This window comes from Nerophis lumbriciformis, linkage group LG35 (genome assembly GCF_033978685.3).
Source record: "Nerophis lumbriciformis linkage group LG35, RoL_Nlum_v2.1, whole genome shotgun sequence".
NCBI lineage: Eukaryota > Metazoa > Chordata > Actinopteri > Syngnathiformes > Syngnathidae > Nerophis > Nerophis lumbriciformis.
This window is the reverse complement of record NC_084582.2, coordinates 22,292,419-22,314,247: the sequence shown is the minus strand read 5'-3', so window position 1 is coordinate 22,314,247 and position 21,829 is coordinate 22,292,419. Positions and strand designations below refer to the sequence as shown.

General features: G+C 39.9%; 1 protein-coding gene across 2 annotated transcripts in view; it reads right to left on the bottom strand.

Moving 5' to 3' along the window:
* chka (choline kinase alpha) overlaps window positions 1-21,829 on the bottom strand; it is a 76,849-nt gene that overhangs the window by 41,323 nt on the left and 13,697 nt on the right. Inside the window, exons 2-3 of one of the 2 annotated variants that reach the window (XM_061927902.2) lie at window positions 12,478-12,586; window positions 3,060-3,113 (exon numbers count right to left, since the gene is read on the bottom strand). In XM_061927902.2, the coding sequence (XP_061783886.1) occupies window positions 3,060-3,113; window positions 12,478-12,586 (163 nt within the window). The remainder of the gene's footprint in view (window positions 1-3,059; window positions 3,114-12,477; window positions 12,587-21,829) is intronic. The other variant, XM_061927903.2, reaches the window with a different exon arrangement.

Here is a 21,829-nt window from a genome sequence, read left to right as displayed (position 1 = left end):
GTTTTGTAAACGTTGTATCTAATGCTTAAACCAAAAATAAACAAAAGGTGAGTGCCCCTAAGAAAAGGCATTGAAGCTTAGGGAAGGTTATGGAAAACAAAACTAAAACTGAACTGGCTACAAAGTAAAGAAAAACAGAATGCTGGACGACAGCAAAGACTTACAGCATGTGGAGCAGACAGCGTCCACAAAGTACATCCGTACATGACATGACAATCAACAATGTCCACACAAAGAAGGATAGCGTCCGCACAACTGAAATAGTCTTGATTGCTAAAACAAAGCAGGTGCTCAAAGGAAGACATGAAACTACTACAGGAAAATACCAACAAAACAGGAAAAGCCACTCTAAGATAGGAGTGTAAAGCACTACACACAGGAAAACACCAAAAAACTCCAAATAAGTCCCGGCGTGATGTGACAGATCGTGACAGTAGTTTGAGACAAGAGGTTATGGTTTGAATTCATATAAAACACTTGCCAGAATGACTTTTTACAGTCAATATCGACTACTGAGTTACATTTTTTAATGTTTTCTGCTCGTGGTGTGCCTCCGCATTTTTTCAATTAAAAAAATGTGCCTCAACTTCAAAAAGGTTGAAAAACACTGCTGTAAACAGTCAGTGGTACTTTTATTAACCAAGATAGCACAGAAAAAAAACGGTTTAAATAGTACAGAATTACATAACATAAGTAAAATAGAAAAATATCATTTCTACATAAAATAAATAACATAGCTGTGAAAATAATACAACATGTATCAAACTCAGATAAAAAATAAATTTGCAGGCAGGCACTTTTTAATTCCCAGTCGACGATGTAACGACCGTCACACACGTACGGTTCTGTGGCCCTACTGGACGTGGTCCGCGCAAAGTAAGTGACTTTGCTTAATTGTGCGGCTATGATCTTCCTCACTTCGTCGTACAATTTGCTTGAATATTCCCTTTTCTCTTCTCCGACACTCTCGTCATCATTTGGGATATCTGTTGTGATTTCCCTTCCTGGTTCGATGATGTACAATATGACTCTCTTTTGTTTATATCGGAATTTTGACGTCTGGGCTATGGCTAATGTAACTACAACAACTACTTTGGAGGAACATTTTACGTCACTTGGAAGAACTTTAAGGCGAGACCTGGCAGGAGCATGGATGTTAACAATGTAGCCGAGTCAGGGAGCACTGTGGAAGCAAAACCAACAAAATCCCTACAATAGAATGTAGTACTAACATAACAACTACAGTAGCTTTATGAAGTAATGTAATAATATTAGAGATATCCGATAATGGCTTTTTTGCCGATATCCGATATTCCGATATTGTCCAACTCTTAATTACCGATTCCGATATCAACCGATACCGATATATACAGTCATGGAATTAACACATTATTATGCCTAATTTTGTTGTGAAGCCCCGCTGGATGCATTAAACAATGTAACTTTACCATGAATTGATTAACGTGGACCCCGACTTAAACAAGTTGAAAAACTTATGCGGGTGTTACCATTTAGTGGTCAATTGTACGGAATATGTACTGTACTGTGCAATCTACTAATACAAGTTTCAATCAATCAATCAAAGACAAGTTTTTCCAAAATAAGAGAACAACTTCAACTCCAGTTATGGAAAAAAGTGCCAACATGGCACTGCCATATTTATTATTGAAGTCACAAAGTGCATTTTTTTTTTAACATGCCTCAAAATAGCAGCTTGGAATTTGGGACATGCTCTCCCTGGGGGGAGGTTGAGGTGGGCGGGGGTCAGGGGGTGCGGGGGTTTGGTGGTAGCGGGGGTGTATATTGTAGCGTCCCGGAAGAGTTAGTGCTGCAAGGGGCTCTGGGTATTTGTTCTGTTGTGTTTATGTCGTGTTACGGTGCGGCTGTTCTCCCGAAATGTGTTTGTCATTCTTGTTTGGTGTGGGATCACAGTGTGGCGCATATTTGTAACAGTGTTAAAGTTGTTTATACGGCCACCCTCAGTGTGACCTGTATGGCTGTTGATCAAGCATGCTTTGCATTCACTTATGTGTGTGTGTGAAAGCCGCATGTATTATGTGACTGGGCCGGCACGCTGTTTGCATGGAGGAAAAGCGGACGCGACGACAGGTTGTAGAGGACGCTAAAGGCAGTGCCTTTAAGGCACGCCCCCAATATTGTTGTCCGGGTGGAAATCGGGAGAAATTCGGGTGGGGCACTGAAATTCGGGAGTCTCCCGGGAAAATCGGGAGGTTTGGCAAGTATGCCCTACGTCCGTGTTTTACCGGATACGTACCGCTCCGTACAGCGGCATTTTAAAAAGTCATTAATTTTACTATTTGAAACCGATACTGATAATTTCCGATATTACATTTTAAAGCATTTATCGGCCGATAATATCGGCAGGCCGATATTATCGGACATCTCTAAATTATATAGTACACCATTTACCTTGGAGAATGGACTTTTACCGTGTCTCCTTTCAGCTGCTTCTCTATAAAACACACCAACAGCAGCTTCTCCATATTTTCATTGATAAATGTCCGCAGTTTAGATATTATTGTAATGTCCTTGGCTGGCGTTATCGACTAATTCTTCTTCAGTATAGTGCAGACGAGTACCAACAGGCGGGCTCCAACAGCTTCACCAAGTTAGCTAGTTACACGTTATGTAGTGGATGTGTCTTTCCCACTCACTTTCTTCGTTCGCATGGTTAAAAAAAACGGAGTTGTATCGATCTCTAATTATTAGATAATACTGGCGATTAAGAACGGATATTTTGATCGGCTCTTATGGGGTTATCTGCGACAATCGCTACGCCAACTAGTGGTGGGGAGCCTTATAACCCAAATTTTGCTTGCAATCTAAAGCATAACATTTAGCTGAGAGAAAGCTCTTATCCCCAAAAACTCATATACTGAAGCACTCGTAACCCAAAGTACCACTGCACATCTAAAACTAAATACCAGTAAAATAGCATCACATCCGGACAAAAGGACAAGTAAACAGAGACCTTTGAGGAAAAGAGGGTTTTAAGGCAAAAGAAAATGGCGTAGAGTGGCACCATCATCACTACTTACTTGAAAGGGATTGTCTTTGTTTGACTGTTGGGATTCTCCCTTATTACAGGACATCTATCAACAAAAGAAAAAGCAAAGAACTATCCATTAATACATGTGAAGCCACCTGTGCGAACCATACCCACAGCACAGATAATCCGGCGTGGGTTCTAACACACATTCTTTCATGCGTCAGGCAACAAACCAAGGACATGACTTTGACCCCACTTTGTTGAAAGTATTTGGGATCATATTTGATTAAGCTAGGTTGAAGATGTAAGCATCTAGTAAACTAAGTTACTTACGGTACAATATCACACTCGCATACTTTCATTGCCAAGAAACGCCATTTAAAGCATATGTGCGCTTTGTTTAATCATTAGTAGCTGTGCACTCTGCCGATGGAATCAGACAGCCTTCATTTTATTAGCTTTTTGATCCACTAACTCCTTAAAGGAAGAGACTGCTGCAGTTGTCTTGGTGCAGGACTGAGTGCATCTGTGCGGCTATCCATTAGGAATTACACAAACAGCAGGTACTAACGAGCGTGAGTAACATCGAGCCACAAATTTGTGGGTAAATCAAAAAATGGCTTTTCATGACAATCATTAACTTTCTTACGCTGTCATTATCGCACACTAAACACTGTCGGGAGTAAAGTAAGGGTGTAACAGTACGCCATAATCACGTTTGGGTACGTATCTCGGTTTTAAAGCTAAAACAGGACTGTATTATACAGTCCCTACATGATTTAGTGGGCTTTTATTGTAATTGTTGTGGCCTTTAAATGCCTGAATTCACAACAGCTTTGTCAGAAAGTTGTGTCAGAAAGTTGCAATGTTTCAATGCCTTTTTTTCCAAAAACATTGAATTGGTGTGATTCTGTTAATTTGTTACCATTGTTTTAAGTGTTCCTTGTAACTAACCTAAAACGCACATGATTTTGACAAAAATTGGAGAACAAAAACTGAATTGATGTTTTACTCATTTTATACCACATAGACTAAAAGTACACACCAAATGGCAGTAAAAGCACATACTTAGAGCTCATTGTCGAATTACTGTACTGATTTAATTCATTATTAACTATTATTAGTGATAATTAATTATAATTACAAAAATAAATGCCACATTTTTAGGTTGGTAAATGAGAGACAATGACAGATTCACACATCAACATCTTGGTCATGTATGCTAGGTCAACATTGCAAATAAAAATATGTTATTAATTGTCTTATCCTGGATAACAAAAAGTTAAATAACCATATAAATTAATGTAGACTAGGACGTGAGTACACCGGCGTGTTGCTAAATGTTTATATACTACATTACCTGGAAGGCTTATTAGCGCTGTAGACAAAAACAGGAAGTCGGTCTGAGCTTTGTGGGAGGGTGGCATTTGTGCCGTTTCAACTATATATACTGTGTGTGTGTGTGTGTGTGTGTGTGTGTGTGTGTGTGTGTGTGTGTGTGTGTGTGTGTGTGTATATATATATATATATATATATATATATATATATATATATATATATATATATATATATATATATATATATATATATATATATATATATATACACACACATATATATTACATACATACATACATACATATATACATACATATACATACATATATATACATATATACATACATATATATATATACATATATATGTATATATATATATATATATATATATATATATATATGTATATATATACACACACATACATACATACATACATATACACACACACACACACACACACACACACACACACACACACACACACACACACACACACACACATAGTGTTACACATTGCTGTTTCTGCTTCGTCTACACAAGAAACAAGAGTTTTGATGAGTTGATGTGCGCTCAGAGACCAATTCCTTTGGGAAAATTAAAGTGATTGGCCACAAATAAGTTGCTGGAATTAAGAAAAGTTGCAAGGCCGTGCAATATTTGTGGCTATTGGAAGAATTTGCTTCAAATTGTGCGATCACATTGTCGCAAAATCCTACAAGGACTGGTATTTGTTTAGCGAGTAGACACCATATACACTTTCTGCACACCAAAGGCTCCATACCAAAATATCTGGTTGGTTTGTACTAGTACACAACTGTTTGCAGGATATGTACAAATATGTTTAAGCTTGTGAGGCGTTAGTAGTCAGTCCTTCCGGGATTTAAATGTTCATTATGTGTGATTGTTGCGGCCTAAAGTGCCTGATTTTGCGAGAGCTTTTTGGATGGATGGATTATGCACACAAAGTTTGGAAAACAAATATTAACGCATCATTCGTTTTATTGCAACAGAGTAATAAAACATTGTATAAAACAACATATCCAAAACTAAACTTGTATAACCACATTGCTGCACGAACAAATAAGATATTATATATTATATAATTTATTGTTTGTTCTGCCAAGAAAGTATATATTTTTAATAAAAGGAAGTACTTTTTGAGCACATTCGACAATGCCGTGAGAACAATCATTGCCATTTTTACCGTGATAATTTTCATCACAACTATGAGATAAAATTTTAATTTTGTTACATCCCTACACTGTATTGTAAAAAACACAAAGAAAGGCTTCCTTAATGCCTGCTCTGTCCTCCACAAATCGCAGACATTCTCTCTGTTTTATGCTTGAAAAGAGATTGTCCATTTTAAACTTTTGTTTATGTTTTAACACATTGCACGTAGTTTACCCCCGCTTTGGTTTAGATGCAAAATTGCTGAGCGTGATCCGTAGCGGTGTTTTTTGTTGGTAAACAAGAGAGGATAAGAGATTATGTCATTAACATCTCTGTCAATGTAAAAAAGGAACATTACGACATTACCCAGAAGTCTTAGTGCTGTAGTCGGGAACCAGAAGAGGGTTGGAACTACGGGTAAATACGAGAGTTGTGCCATTTGATCAATAAATAGTTGAGATATCATTACACATTGCTGTTCCTGCTTTGTCTACACAAGAAACAAAAATATGCTTTGACTAGGTAGTTTGATTTGGATTAGAGAAAATGATGATTGGTCAAAATCTGCAAGGAAATTGTGGGGATTGGACAAAGTGGCAAGGCCACGCAATATTTGCCATATTTGGTTAACCTTGCGTGAAATGGCGCAGTCGCAAAGTTGTGAATTGCAGATCAGTAGCAGATATTTTCTGTGTATGTTTTACGCATGTGTTGCTGAATTCCTATATAGACTAGTACCCAAAATGCTTTGCGTTGTAGATGGGAATTGAAAGAGGGTCTGGGCTACGAGTAATACGAGAGTTGGTATATTGTTGCTGTTCCTGCTTTGTCCGAACAAGAAACAAACAAACGTTTTGATTAGACAGTTGATTTGAGTGGCGAAAATGATGATTGTGCAGGGTTTGGCTAAAGTTGCGAGCCCGTAATTGGTCACATTTGCATGAATTGGCACCGTCACTACATTGCGAATTCTAGAAGGGTCTCAGTAATAACTTTAAAAACACTCCAGTTTTGTTAGCAAATTGTTTTGTCAGCTGGGAAAGTAACAATTGTGGAGTTATCCTGCAGCTCTTTGTGGCTTTAAGACTATTTCAAAAGTAAACTGTTTGCTTAAGCAGGATCACATTGAGATTTAGAGGGGAAACAAACAGGAGAGGGGTTTCACAGTTCTGTAATCTCTCCAAACAGCAACTTACCACTGCCAGCAGTCAAAGTTGCGCTACATGAGTGTGTGTTACGTCTTTGTATTAGTCTGAGATTTCAGAGATCTCATACTGTACCGTGTTTTTTGGTGGGCTCAACAGGGAACAAGAATGCCCAAGGCATGCTCCTTTGGGAAGCCTACGGCAAAGAACACATGCATGTACAGCCATGGGGGTACATCACTATGTACGACAATGGCTAACACGTGTGGAAAGACACACAAGGAATGAAGGCATGTGCATGCAGACACTATCATCAGCTTCTAACACACAATCACAAAGCCCTCCAACCTCAGGTAATGTTGCGTCCAACCTCAGGTAATGTTGCGTCCATCAACTGTGGCTTCTTTCTTGTCTGCTTTCTACTTAACCTTGGAGCCCACGTGATAGTGGGGGAAATAAGTATTTGATCCCCGGCTGCTTTTGTAGGTTTAACCATTGCTCAATATATTTTACGGTGGCTTTGTTGTAATATAGAGACAGAATATCAACATAAAATCTAAAAAAAACTACACAAATTAAATAAGCATTTGATCTGCTATCAGGCTGCAGCAGCTGATGCTCGTTGAGAATGATACATTCTTCAATTTCAGTCCCTAAACCATACTTGCCAACCCTCCCGGATTTTCCGGGAGACTCCCGAAATTCAGCGCCTCTCCCGAAAACCTCCCGGGACAAATTTTCTCCCGAAAATCTCCCGAAATACAGGCGGACTGACCTGAGTCCGCTAACAACAACAGCAGTCACATTTTTGTATACCGTAAAGCAGTTCGTCTGGCGTAAACAGCAATGATGTGACACTCTTAAACAGGACAATACTGCCATCTAGTGCATTTGATGAAAGCACTTTTGTGCGTGCCACACAGCAATGCATAATCAGAGCAGCATGGTTCGAAAAATAGTGACAGAGAATAGAACAAGGATGGACAATTCAACCCTTAACTCAACAATGAGAAGATGAGTGTTATGTGTGTGTATATGTGTAAATAAATGAACACTGAAATTCAAGTATTTATATATATAGCTAGAATTCACCAAGTCAAGTATTTCATATATATATATATATATATATATATATATATATAAGAAATACTTGACGTTCAGTGAATTCTAGCTATATATATATATATATATATATATTTATTTTATTATATATATATATATATATATATATATATAATAAAATAAATATATATATATACATATATATATATATATTATATATATATATATATAGCTAGAATTCACTGAACGTCAAGTATTTCTTATATACCGGTATATATATATGAAATACTTGACTTGGTGAATTCTAGCTGTAAATATACTCCTCCCCTTTTAGCCACGCCCCCAACCACGCCCCCGTCCCACCCCGACCACGCCCACCCCCAACCCCCTCCCCCCACCTCCCGAAATCGGAGGTCTCAAGGTTGGCAAGTATGCTCTAAACATTTCCATCAAATTTGCTTTTTTGAAAAAGAGCATTTAGATTGGGTCAGTGTATGTTTTTGGTATTTCAATTTCATAAAGGGATATTGAAAAACTACAAACGACAGGTTTTTTCGTTTTAAAATACAAAAAAAATTTCAAAACAAAGCGTTTCTTTTTTGGTTTTCAAAAGAAAAATGAAGATCCCATTAAACAAAAACCAAAACAGATGGTTTTTCAAAATCTGACACCGGAAGTCTTTATTTCAAAGTAAAGCGATGATACTACAGTAGGTAGGTAGGTAGGTAGGTAGGTAGGTAGGTAGGTAGGTCTTTATTGTCATTGCACAAGTACAACAAAACTTTGTTTTCAGCACAAACCCGTTCAAGATTAGACAAACAAACAGTGTACAGGGTTACAGAACAGGAACGCTGATAAGGCGCCCCGTAAAAGATGGGAAAAAGGTCAACGCTGGGGGAGGGTGAGTAAAAAAATACAATCTAGACTAGGCTCCTAAGGGGGCCAAGTCTGGAGTGGGAAAAAACCTCCATAGCAAAGCATATTACATATTAAAAATATAATAAGCATATTACAACATACATCTTGAGACTTGCAACAGAGGGGAGGGAGTGGGGCTACGATGGAGGGCTGCAGCTCTTCAGGCGCTGCCCAGCTGTCTATCACCCCTAAGGCAGTGGTTCTTAACCTTGTTGGAGGTACCGAACCCCACCAGTTTCATATGCGCATTCACCGAACCCTTCTTTAGTGAAAAATAAAAATAAAATTTTTTTTCAAATTCAAGACAAAGTTATATGTTTTTGGTAACAATTTAGTAGGGGGAACATATTCTAAGTAACAAAGACTTAATTTAGAGTTATTTGGACACGAGGGGAACATATTCTAAGTAACTAAGACTTAATTTTGAGTTTTTTGGTTAGGGTTAGAGGGTTAGGGCCAATGGTGAGCGGGTTAGGGTTATAATAAGGCCATGCCGAATAAGGTATTAATAAGTGCTTAATAATGACTAGTTAAGAGCCAATATGTGACTAATTTGCATGTTAATAAGCAACTAACTAATGGTGAATATGTTCCCCATACTAAAGTGTTACCATGTTTTATTACTGGTGCACAAAATGAACCTTGTTCAAAGAACAAACCCAACACAGTGCATAAACTCACAACAATTTACACACCTGCAAATCAGTCAGCTGTTTGCCATATCCTTAATATGCCAATAGGGAGAAATTTGTATTTACACGGTGAGTCGGGTGTGTCTTGACCTCCGCCGAACACCTGAGGCCGACTCACCGAACCCCTATGGTTCGATCGAACCCAGGTTAAGAACCACTGCCCTAAGGGATTCGCGACAAGGGCGTTGGATGGAGGGTTGGGTATGTGGATGTGGCGTATATATTTTGTGGATGCATGTGTGTGTGCAAGCCTGCCGCGTGTCTCTGTTCTGCGGCCTTTGTGTTCTTGCCAGTCAGTCCAAAGTCAACAACAACAGGTGTGTGTCCATGAGAGACAAGAAGGGAGTCTGTTGTGTCTTCTTCGCTGCAATACCCGTGTGTCTGACAAAAATGTATTTGGAGCCCTACACAGAAAATATTTTACACATGGCACAACTAGGTCTGACGTCTGTATATACAGATATCTATATGCACATATCATATGAAAATGGAGGCAAAAGAGGATTCAATTGCGCACCAAAGTACAGTTCGCAGTCCTGTCTTTAAAATCGCTATGAAAACATCAATTTTGGTCTGTTTCTCAGTTTCAGTTTCTGTTGACATGTGCGCAGAAGTTTCTGTAGAAATCTTGGAACTTAGGGCCAATTGTAAAATATTTTCTTTAGCAAGCGTTTCAGACACACGGTATTGTAGTAATTATCCTCGCTTTTTAAACACAATCAGGCTCCATTCATAACAACACAATATATTAGTGAATACAGGGATTTAATTACACATGATGGTTTTCTGCTCTTCTAGGACTTTTATAAAGTGTTTGACTCACTGGGACATGACTTTCTTTTTTTAGTGCTAGAACACACTGCATTTGGTATTACATTTCATGAGATATTTACAGGACTTTATGGTAATATTAATATTTGTGTTTTACTAGTCTAAGGCACAAATCCAAGTTTCTCAATCAAGATGGGCATTCCTCAAGGGTGTCCCTTATCACCATATTTAAAATTTTAGACATGGCACAAAGTTCCAAGACTTCTCCAGAAATATCTACACACAGACCATAATTGATGTTTTCATATTCTGACACCGGAACCGGACGTAGCGATTTTAAAGACAGGACCCAAACTGCCCTGTAAGAAATTCTGTACTATGGTGCACGATTGAATCTTTTTTTGGCCTCCACTTTCATATGAGATATTTGTAGATGCAGACGTCAGACCTCGTTGTTCCATGTCTAAAATATGTTATGTGTAGGGCTCCAAATACATTTTAGCCAGACACACGGGTACTGTAGTATCCCCGCTTTTACTTTGAAAATAAAGACTTCCGGTGTCAGATTATGAAAAACCATCTGTTTAGGTCTGTTTTTCTTTGCTGGGATCTTCATTTTTTTTTTGTATTTTAAAACGAAATTTAAAAAAAAAGAGTCGTTTTTTGTTTTTCAAAATTCCTTTATGAAAAAAAACATGTAAATACCAAAACATACACTGACAAGATTGAATGCTGAAAAGGCTATCAACACTGTTAAAGTTAAACTATCAACACTGATCCCACATGCTCCGTCTTCTTATTCTCTTGCAGACCAGGTGAGAGTTGATTTGCTTATGAGTGATGTCTCACCAAATCTATTTGTGGCATGAATGTATTTATTGAAATGGACCATGAGGACTGGGGATGTCCCAATAAACCTTTTTCACTACTGATATTGTTGTATGTTAGAAACATGTTAGAAAAGTGAAATTAGTCAAACAGAACAATGGTAGGTACGGAAAACACACACTTATTTTCCCTATTAACCGTCTGGATTGGAGTTATGCTGTCTTTAAGTTGAAGTGGAGTTGTAATTGCTTGTTTTTGCGACACCAAGTGGAGTGGCCACAAACATTAAGCTTTAAGCGTTAAGTTTATGGTAAACTGAATGATACGGACACGTTAGTTACTGTGTTAAAATTATTTGATACTTATTTAAATGTGCTGTTTTACACTGCAATATTGTTCATTTATGAACACTTTACATATGTCCGATATCAGCATATATATCCGCGCTGACTTCAGCATTGTTTCTGTTTTGACGCCATACTCTGTGCCCTCGTACGAATGACTGAAAACTTCACCTGGTGAGGCAAGGATGGCTAAGAGAAAGGTAAAGGACCAGCCCAGAATGACCCACAACACAGACCTGCATCAAAACCTAACCAGTGTTGGTCATCTTACCTTATGAAAGTCATTAGTTACACTTACAAATTACTTCTCCAAAAAGTAACTGAGTTAGTAAGTTAGTTATCCCATTGTAGGAGCAATTAGTTACTCAGCAAAGTAACTGTGACGTTATTTTTTATTTTGTTATTTTATACGCTATTAGTTCAATAACATCTTTAACGTCAAAGATGTTTATATTAACTGACTGAAGAAAAAAATACTACATACAGTATTTTAGATCATTTGTCATTTATGTGAACTCAATAGATTGCAGTGTGCCATACGATATGCATAGAAATACAAATGTATAAAAAATAAATATTCCGTAAAAAAACAACGTTAAATATTTAAAGTACAAAAGCCAATACAGTTGCCAAGTGACAGCCTCGAAACATTCAGTATTTGGAGAGTCTCTGTAGAGAGGTGAGGACCAAAACCCATTTTCTAAGATGTGACCAACCACAGGAAGCATCTGAGCTCTGTATTTGCCAACAATACTTCATACAACAACTACTAAATCACCTTTTGTGTTGGAATCAAACATTTACCGGCTCAATTATGAATGTATTTAATGTTTTTGTTTCTGGATTTTTGTTGATGTTCTGTCTGTCTCAGCTACAATAACATGATTAACAATCCATTTCTTTGTAATGGGGTAACAGACTCAATCAGCACAGGGGATTCAATGCTTAGTTTCCCCACTCTATCTTGTTGAAGGACAGACAAATCAACTTTATTATCAACAATATGGTTCATAACAATCTGAAATATTTGATATTTGTGACTGCTGCTAATCCTGAAAAAGGGCAGCCAGAACTTAATGAAGACTGATAAGAAAACAAATGTCTCAGTGTAATTATAAGTTATTATATATTATTACAGTATGTGGAGAAAAGACAGCCTTGAGCTGTGAAACGATAACAGAAAGGAATCTCACCTGCAGGATGGCCCCGTAGAGGCGCAGCAGAATGCTCCTGGGCTCATCGCCAACAGTGTCCGCACTGTCTGGGAGGCTGCACAAGAAGAGCTTGTTGCTCAGCCCACCTCTGCAAAACACAGTCATAAGCCATAATGACATAAACAACATATGAGAACACTAATGCATAAGATGTATTATGATATTTGAAAAACATGTTTAAAACTAAACAAACATAGGGTTATTTATTTGGCAAATATCAAACAAACAACCAAAGTAAGAATGTTTCGATCAGTGTTTTATGGGTTTTATCATTCGCGAGTGAGATCAGCCAATAGATACCAATCACATGTATTAATTGCGGGATAATAGCACGGTAGCAGACTCCTTTGTTTTTGCGCACGATGTTCATGTCTTTCATGGTGACATGATCACTAGGGCATTTGTAGATGGTGCTGGGAAAACTGGTACTGGGATAACGAGTGCAAAAAGGCAACTGCTCCCAGAATGCCGTTACTCGATAAAGAAGCGGAAATGACACCGTGCTGTTGTTGTAAACGTAGTAATAAAAAACTAATGAAATCAAATAGAAATATATGTAGTGTTGATTGTGTGAGGCAACGCAAATACAATGCAAATATCCTGATGCGTATACAAAATAATGACCCACAAATAAATAATAGTGTGACACTATAATTGGTCCGGGTTATGTTATCGCTGACGGACACTATGTGCTTTCTTGGCTGTCTTGGCAGCAAGCCTGTTTGCCTGCTCATTGTGTTTTGTGCCTGAGCCTTTTGTTGCAGTGCCTTTACGTTCTATTGGCACCAAAGTTTTGAAAGTAAGCCACGACATATACGTATAATGTCCCACTGGATAGCAACTTTAAAAACTTTTTTTCTGGAAGTGTTTTGAACGCAGCACGTTAGAACGAATGTCCGCGTGTGCCCAATAGAAACGAGGAAACCAGCCAGGCACGGAAGAAAACGCCATTGCAACACTGCTGTAACTTTCGCTTATTGAGAAATGTTTCTTTGCTTGCATCAAGCTCGGTCGATGTCCTGCCCCCAAGAGTCATATACCCCACCATGATTGGTAGGTTCAGCCAGCTCCAGCTCGTGGTGTCCAAGACGAGACTTAAAACCAGGGGAGACAGGGCCTTCTCTGTGGTCGGCCCTAAGCTCTGGAACACTCTGCCCCTCCATGTTCGAACTGCTCCCACAGTGGAGTGTTTTAAGTCTCGTCTTAAGACCCACTTTTATTCTCTGGCTTTTAACACTACGTGAGTTGTGTGGTCCTCTGTTGTCCTGTGTTTTTAAAATGGTGCTTTCTATTTACTGTTTTAATTGGTTTTACCCTTTGAAATTGTTTTTAATCATATTTATTTTATATTGTTTTTAATTGTGTTTAATATTGTTGTGCAGCACTTTGGAAACATTTTGTTGTTTAAATGTGCTATATAAATAAAGTGGATTGGATTGGATTGGATTAGGTTCGTTCAGCTCCCCACACAACACTGTAAAGTGCCATTCATATAAAACTTGTGGGCCGCACTAACATTAGACTTACATATTACGGTGGGGGCCGCAAAACCTCTGTAATTCTTCTGAAACAACTGTCTGCTATAATCTGTGAAGATCTGTTCAAGTACGCCTTTCCTGGCAAATATAGTCCTCGGAACCTCAATGGTTCTTTGTGCTATGGTTGTTTTCATTTTGATCACTTCTGGTCATTGGGAATGGGCATCAACTGCTATCAGAAACATTGAATCCATGAATGGTGTGGCAAAGTCGATAAGCGCACATTGCCATCGTGATGACGGCCATTCCCACAGATACAAAGGGGTTTGGGGCTGTGTATTGTGAGCGATGGAAACAACCAGAACAGTGTTTGGTTATGTCTTCAATCTCCTTATTAATTCTTGGCCACCACACATAGGCACAAGCTACCCCTTTCATCTATACCATTGGTGTTGAACACATTAAAGCCTTCTACAGAAAGCTAGGAGTATCCAACAACAATTTCAAATTAGATATGGTCTCAGCTGACGAGGTGCTTAAAAAATTAAGCGCGCTCCACCCAAACAAGGCCACAGGCCTTGACAATATCCCCTCCAGATTCCTCAGGGACTCTGCCACCACCATTGCCCCAATCATCACGCACATAATAAACCTCTGAATTACACAAGGCCAAGTACCAAAAGATTTCAAGATAGCAAGAGTAACTCCCCTCTTTAAAAAGGAAGCAAATTGGAACCTGGCAACTACCGACCTGTTTCTATTCTCAGTTCCATTTCGAAAGTAATGGAAAAAATAGTTTATGAACAGGTCGATAGTTACCTTGCCACTAATAAACTCATGTACAAATTCCAATCCGGCTTCAGAACTAACCACTCCACTGACACATGCCATCTCTATCTGACCGACCACATCAAACATGAGGTGGACCCGGGAAAATACTGCGGCATGGTCATGCTGGACCTTCAGAAGGCCTTTGACACCGTTAACCACGTTATACTGTTGGATAAGCGTAGAGCGATCGGATTTGATAAAACCTCATCGAGCTGGATGCAATCTTACTTGGAGGGGAGGAAACCGGTAGTAGAGGTGAACAGCACCGTGTAGCCCCTCTCTGTAAGCTGTGGAGTCCCCCAAGGCAGCATATTAGGGCCTTTACTGTTCCTAATGTACATAAACGATATGTCATCAGCATGCGACTGTGAATTGTTCTTGTTTGCGGATGACTCGGCCCTGCTGGTACCTGGCAAGGACAAGTCACAGGTGGAGAAAATCCTCAGTGCTGAACTCTGTAGAATTTGCACCTGGCTCGCTGACAACAAGCTATCCATACACTTGGGTAAAACGGAATCCATTCTACTTGGGTCCCACATCAACCTTAAGGAAGTCAGTGACTTCACTATAAACGTGGGTGACATTGTTATCACCAGGAAAGATGAGGTCACCTACCGAGGTTCCATTCTAGAGGCTAATCTTTCCTGTGATAAAATGGCAACCAAGGTAATCAAAAAGGTCAACCAACGAGCGAGATTTCTCTATAGAATCTCCTCTCTGGTCAACAAAAGCACCATGAAGATTCTAGCGGGAACTCTCATTCAACCCTTTTTCGATTACGCTTGCACCTCCTGGTACACTAGCACCTCCAAAACCCTCAAATCTAGACTCCAAACATCCCAGAACAAGCTAGTCAGGTTACTTCTAGACTTCCACCCCAGATCACACCTCACTCCTACCCACTTCTCCAAAGTGGGCTGGCTCAGGGCGGAGGACAGAGTAAAACAACTTGCACTGAGCCTAGTCTATAAAATCCGCTACACCTCCCTAATACCGAAGTACATGTCAAACTACTTCCTTAACGTAAATGACCGCCATAACCACAACACCAGGGGGAGCTCCACTAACCACGTTAAACCCAGATTCCGATCTAACAAAGGTCTTAACTCATTCTCCTTCTATGCCACATCAATATGGAATGCACTCCCAACAGGTGTAAAAGAAAGGGCATCTCTATCCTCCTTCAAAACCGCACTAAAAGAACACCTCCAGGCAACTTCAACCATAAACTAACAAACTTATTTTCACATCCTACCTCCCCGGATTGTAAATAATCAAATGTAAATAATCAAATGTAGATACTTATTCTTATTCCTATGCTCTCTGATCTCTATCTCTATGTCTATGTCCACTATTTGCTGTATATATCCTACCAAGTCAGTCCTGCACTGTTCCAATGTCCATTTCTCTGATGATGCAATTGTTGATGACTGAAGTGTTGATATCAACCAAACCTAACCCCCAACCTCCCCCCCACTCACCCCACCCCTCCACACCCCGGATTGTAAATAATGTAAATAATTCAATGTATATACTCTGATGTTTATCTTGTGTGATGACTGTTTTATGATGATAGTATATATCTGTATCATGAATCAATTTAAGTGGACCCCAACTTAAAGAAGTTGAAAAACTTATTCGGGTTTTACCATTTAGTGGTCAATTGTACGGAATATGTACTGCACTGTGCAAACTACTAATAAAAGTTTCAATCAATCAATCAATCAATCAATCGAAAACCAGGGCTATTCAACTAAATTATTCTAGGGCCACCGTTTTGGAAAGCTAAAGAATGGTGGGTTAGACTTCTCCCTTCACTGTTATGAGAACCAGCACCCTCCAAGTCCATCCTATGTAAATCCTCTTTAATTGCTCTCCCCTGCCGACTAACCGTGACAACACAATTCCATGGACCAGCTCAGTCATCATGGAGACTACTGTGCCAGACAAGCCATTGGCAAAGCCCGATAACCCCTAATTGTGCCTGGGCGCTAGGTTCAAATACAACTAGCGGGAACATTCACGGTGACGTTCGAACGCCGTTGGGGCTCCTCTGTGCTCTACCCCACTCCAACCAAAAAGAAGGGAACAAACGAGCAGTTGCTCGCCCCTGCTCCACCACCTAATCAGCCACTGACAAATTATTGGCGATGATATCCTGCAATGCCATGCTACCTGTCTCCAACTCCCCCACCCCCACTCGTCTTGCATGCATCTTGGAAATCAGTGTGACCGGCTGGAAAGCAACGTGCCGCCCACCATTGTTGAGCATTATCCACCCACACCAAAACCCCTTTAACCCCAAACGCACTAATCATCAGCAATTTAATAACCCTAACATTACATTTGCAAATGCAATCACCCACTGTTATCCTGGTGCCACTGTGCTTGACATAATGAGCAAGCTCAAAAACCTCATCCCATCCTTCCCATCAGAAATCAAGAGAATGATCACACACATTGGCTCAAATGACAAAGACGACTCAAACAATTCGAAATTACAAAATCTAATTTCAATCTTCTCTTTAACTCACTAAAAAGCACCAGACTCTCTATTTACATCCCTGGTCCCCTTCCCACCCTTAATCGTAGACCTGGTAGTTTTAGCAAACTCCTTAGCCTCAACAAGTGGCTCCAGGTAACCTGCAGGACCTTTAGGGTCACTATTATTGATGATTCAAATTAATTCTAGAACAAAATCCTCCTTTTTAACAGGTATATACTTCACCTAAATAACCCTGGCTCACATATCTTAAAATCAAACATAATATACAGTGTGCAAACATCAGCTCATTGACTAGTAACACATACATCTTTACCGCTGTACTGTAAAAGCAACCCCACCTTAGTACCAGAGTAAACCCCTGTTTCTATCTGTCTGTCTCCTTAGCTCATTCCCTTCACACTTCACAATTTAATCTATCATGTTAAAACCAGACATCGCACGCGATATCTCTGCTCTATTTGCCACTCCTCACTCCTCGGCACTACTCAACACCTGCTCCCTGAATAACAAATCTTCCATCCTTCTATCAATTCATCACTGACAATAACCTGGTTTTCCTCTGTCTCACTGAATCCTGGCATTAACAACTGGACTACTTCTCCCTCAATCAGACCACACCCACAAACCTATACTATGACCAGGTGACGATCATGTAGCTCTTTCAGAACTCCGGCGGTATTACAATTTGTGAACCACACAGTAATGTGCCCAGACACACTGACAACTGCTCCTCTCTTGCTACAAAAGCAGGAAACAGTTCATCATCCTGTTTATACCATCCTTTGACTGTGATGTTGTTCTGTATACTCTGAACAGGTCCCTGTGCATTTCTCTCTCTACTAAGCTGTTGGTCACAGGTAACTGTTCAATCATAATGGAATGAAACACTGCTGCTGAATCCAGTTTAGCTCTACCAACTGATGTTGGCAGCGATAAGCGCGACATGTCTGTAATGCAACATTGCTTGGTTCCCTTGTGCTCAATTTCATACATATGGTCTCCGTTGAAAAGAGATCACCTTTGCAGCTGGCACACTTTTTCATGGGTTGAAAATGGACACAAGGGCGTATGATCAGTCAACAGGGTAAACTTTTGCCCATACATGTAATGACTGAATTTTTGGACCCTCCACACAAAGCTCAGGGTCTCCCTATTAAATCGGTGAATGATTGTGTTCTGCTTCTTTTAAGGTTCTGGATGCAAACGCTATTGGCCTTTCTGAGCCATCTGCAAACGTGTGTGACAACACAGCTCTTATTCTATGGGTGAGGCATCGCAGGCCAGTGTTAACAAACGGTACGGAGTGGTCATAGTGTACAAGTACTTTATCTGTTAAGACCCTCTTAGTTTCCTGGAATGCTGAGTTGCAGCTCACAGTCCAAACCAATGGTCTTCCGGTCTGTAGAAGTGTATTTAGAGGGTGTAGAACAGTAGACATGTTAGACAGGGGCTAGTGGTAATAGTTCCTTATGATCTCAGTTTTGACACATTTTCAGGAGGTGGGGCCTTAACAACAGCTACAAACTTTTCCTGGCCATGTGTAAGCCATCTTTGTTAAAGGGGAACATTATCACAATTTCAGAAGGGTTAAAACCATTAAAAATAAGTTCCCAGTGGCTTATTTTATTTTTCGAAGTTTTTTTCAAAATTTTACCCATCACGCAATATCCCTAAAAAAAGCTTCAAAGTGCCTGATTTTAACCATCGTTATATATACACCTGTCCATTTTCCTGTGATGTCACATAGTGATGCCAACTCAAACAAACATGGCGCATAGAACAGCAAGCTATAGCGACATTAGCTCGGATTCAGACTCGGATTTCAGCAGCTAAAGCGATTCAACAGATTACGCATGTATTGAAACGGATGGTTGTAGTGTGGAGGCAGGTAGCGAAAACAAAATTGAAGAAGAAACTGAAGCTATTGAGCCATATCGGTTTTTGAACCGTATGCAAGCGAAACCGACGAAAACGACACGACAGCCAGCGACACGGGAGAAAGTGAGGACGAATTCGGCGATCGCCTTCTAACCAACGATTGGTATGTGTTTGTTTGGCATTGAAGGAAACTAACAACTATGAACTAGGTTTACAGCATATGAAATACATTTGGCAACAACATGCACTTTGAGAGTGCAGACAGCCCAATTTTCATCAATTAATATATTCTGTAGACATACCCTCATTCGCGCTCTTTTCCTGAAAGCTGATCTGTCCAGTTTTGGAGTTGATGTCAGCAGGCCAGGGAAGCTAGGGTCGATATTCTTCTCTTGATCATCTTTGGTGGCATAAGGGAGCCAAGACATCCAGGGGGTTTAGCTCGCTCGTCTGCGGAAACAAACTGTCGCCATTGCTTGCCGTGCTACCGAGGTCCTTTGTCCCTGAATTGCTCACACACTCCGGCAGATTCAATGGGGGTCTGGCGGCAGATTTCTTTGACTTTATCGTTGGAAATGCATCTGCTTTGAGTGTCGCAGGATATCCACACATTCTTGCCATCTCTGTCGTAGCATAGCTTTCGTCGGTAAAGTGTGCGGAACAAATGTCCAATTTCTTGCCACTTTCGCATCTTTGGGCCACTGGTGCAACTTGAATCCGTCCATGTTCGTGTTGTTACAACCTCCGACAACACACCGACGAGGCATGATGTCTCCAAGGTACGGAAAACAGTCGAAAAAACGGAAAATAACAGAGCTGATTTGACTCTGTGTTTGAGAAAATGGCGGATTGCTTCCCGATGTGACGTCGCGTTGTGACGTCATCGCTCCGAGAGCGAATATTAGAAAGGCGTTTAATTCGCCAAAATTCACCCATTTAGAGTTCGGAAATCGGTTTAAAAAATATATGGTCTGTTTTCTGCAACATCAAGGTATATATTGACGCTTACATAGGTCTGGTGATAATGTTCCCCTTTAATCAACTGTCAACAGTATGAGATCTCCTTCTTGAAGAACTCAACATTATAGTGATTGGTTCCAAGTCCACACTGTTGCAATCGGTGAGCACTTGTTTCAGGTTAGTCAGGTGACATTTCTGCAGAGACAGTAATGTCATCAAGATAACATTGGGGGCCGGTCAGTTCCCTGAAGGACTTAATCCATTGCTCTTTACCAGAATGCAGGAGCTGATGTGACTCAAAACACTAACCTGTTGTACTGATAGAGCCCTTTGTATGTGTTAATAGTTATTTTTTCATTGCATTACAGATTTCCATTTGAAGATAAGGCTGAGCCTAGTCAATTTTTGAAAACTGTTTAAACCTGTCAGATAAATATGTCAATCAGTAAATATGTCCTCAATAAGAGGTAGAGGATACTCTTGTGGAAAACAGACTTGACAGTCACTTTAAAGTCTCCACACGCACAGAAATTGCTAGGAACTTCTGTTTTTTTACTTTTTTGTTTATGACTGGTACAATAGGTGTGGCTCATTCACTCTATCCCATCTTAGACAAGAGGTTTCTTGGATGGTTGACTGTAAACAAATCTTGTTGTGCTTTTTAAGTGCAATGACAAATAAAGCGACTGCGTTGTTTTTTCTTACTGCTTCCAGCGGGGTGCAAACCCAGGTTGTCGGTGTAAAGGCGAGTGTACTGACTAAGCTTAAACACAGGCAATCGCCCACATTGTCAGCACTATTCTTAAAGTTGACTGGCCTCTGTTAAAATCTGTACAGTATTTAAGAACAAATGTATTTCTAAAATGGATATGTTTGCATTGTTTCTGTTCTGTTGAGTACAATCATGATATTATTTTTTCAAACTGTGTTTTCAGGGCGGGGGAGGGCTGTTGAGGTTTGACGAGGTGGAGTTGCTGAGGTTGGGGGCGGGGGACCACCAAAACCCCCACAGCCCAACCCCCACAGGTTAAGGCGGTCCTGCCTCTCGTCACCACTTTGTGTCACACCCTCCCACCCTGAACAGTGTCAAAACGTTCACTTTATAACGCCAGCAAAGTTTGCAAACAAACTACAAAGCTAGGCCGTCAAGCGCTCTTAAGAACAGCAGCACACTGCCAGCCTTCAAAGTAAGACAGCTGTGTGCAAAATCCTGTCTTTGCAAAATAAAGGTTTAAAAAAAGTAGTTTACATACTGTAAGCACTTTGTACTTAAAGCACTATTTGTTCCATTTATGTTACAAGTGTAATATGCTTTGACTTCAAGGGCCTGTTTGCAACATTTGCATAGGTGCCTAGAGGTCGCTAACTTTCCAATGTATTTTACACTATATCCTGCACTCTTACGGCTTCTAGAATGTAATGCTGTACGCTGCGTAAGTACATAACACGTGGACGCACATTATTAGCTTCAGGTGTTGTTAGCTAATAGTGATTTGGATGGTTTGCGTTACCTGTCAACATGACTGCAAATTGTTTCTTGCTTCTTGGACTGCTTTTGTATATGTGCACATGCTCCCTGCGCGTAGGTGTTGACAAGACAGGGTGAGTGACCGCCGTAAATACCGATCATTTTATTCAGGCCGGTAAAAATGTGTAGTATATAAAATTTGTAAATGTG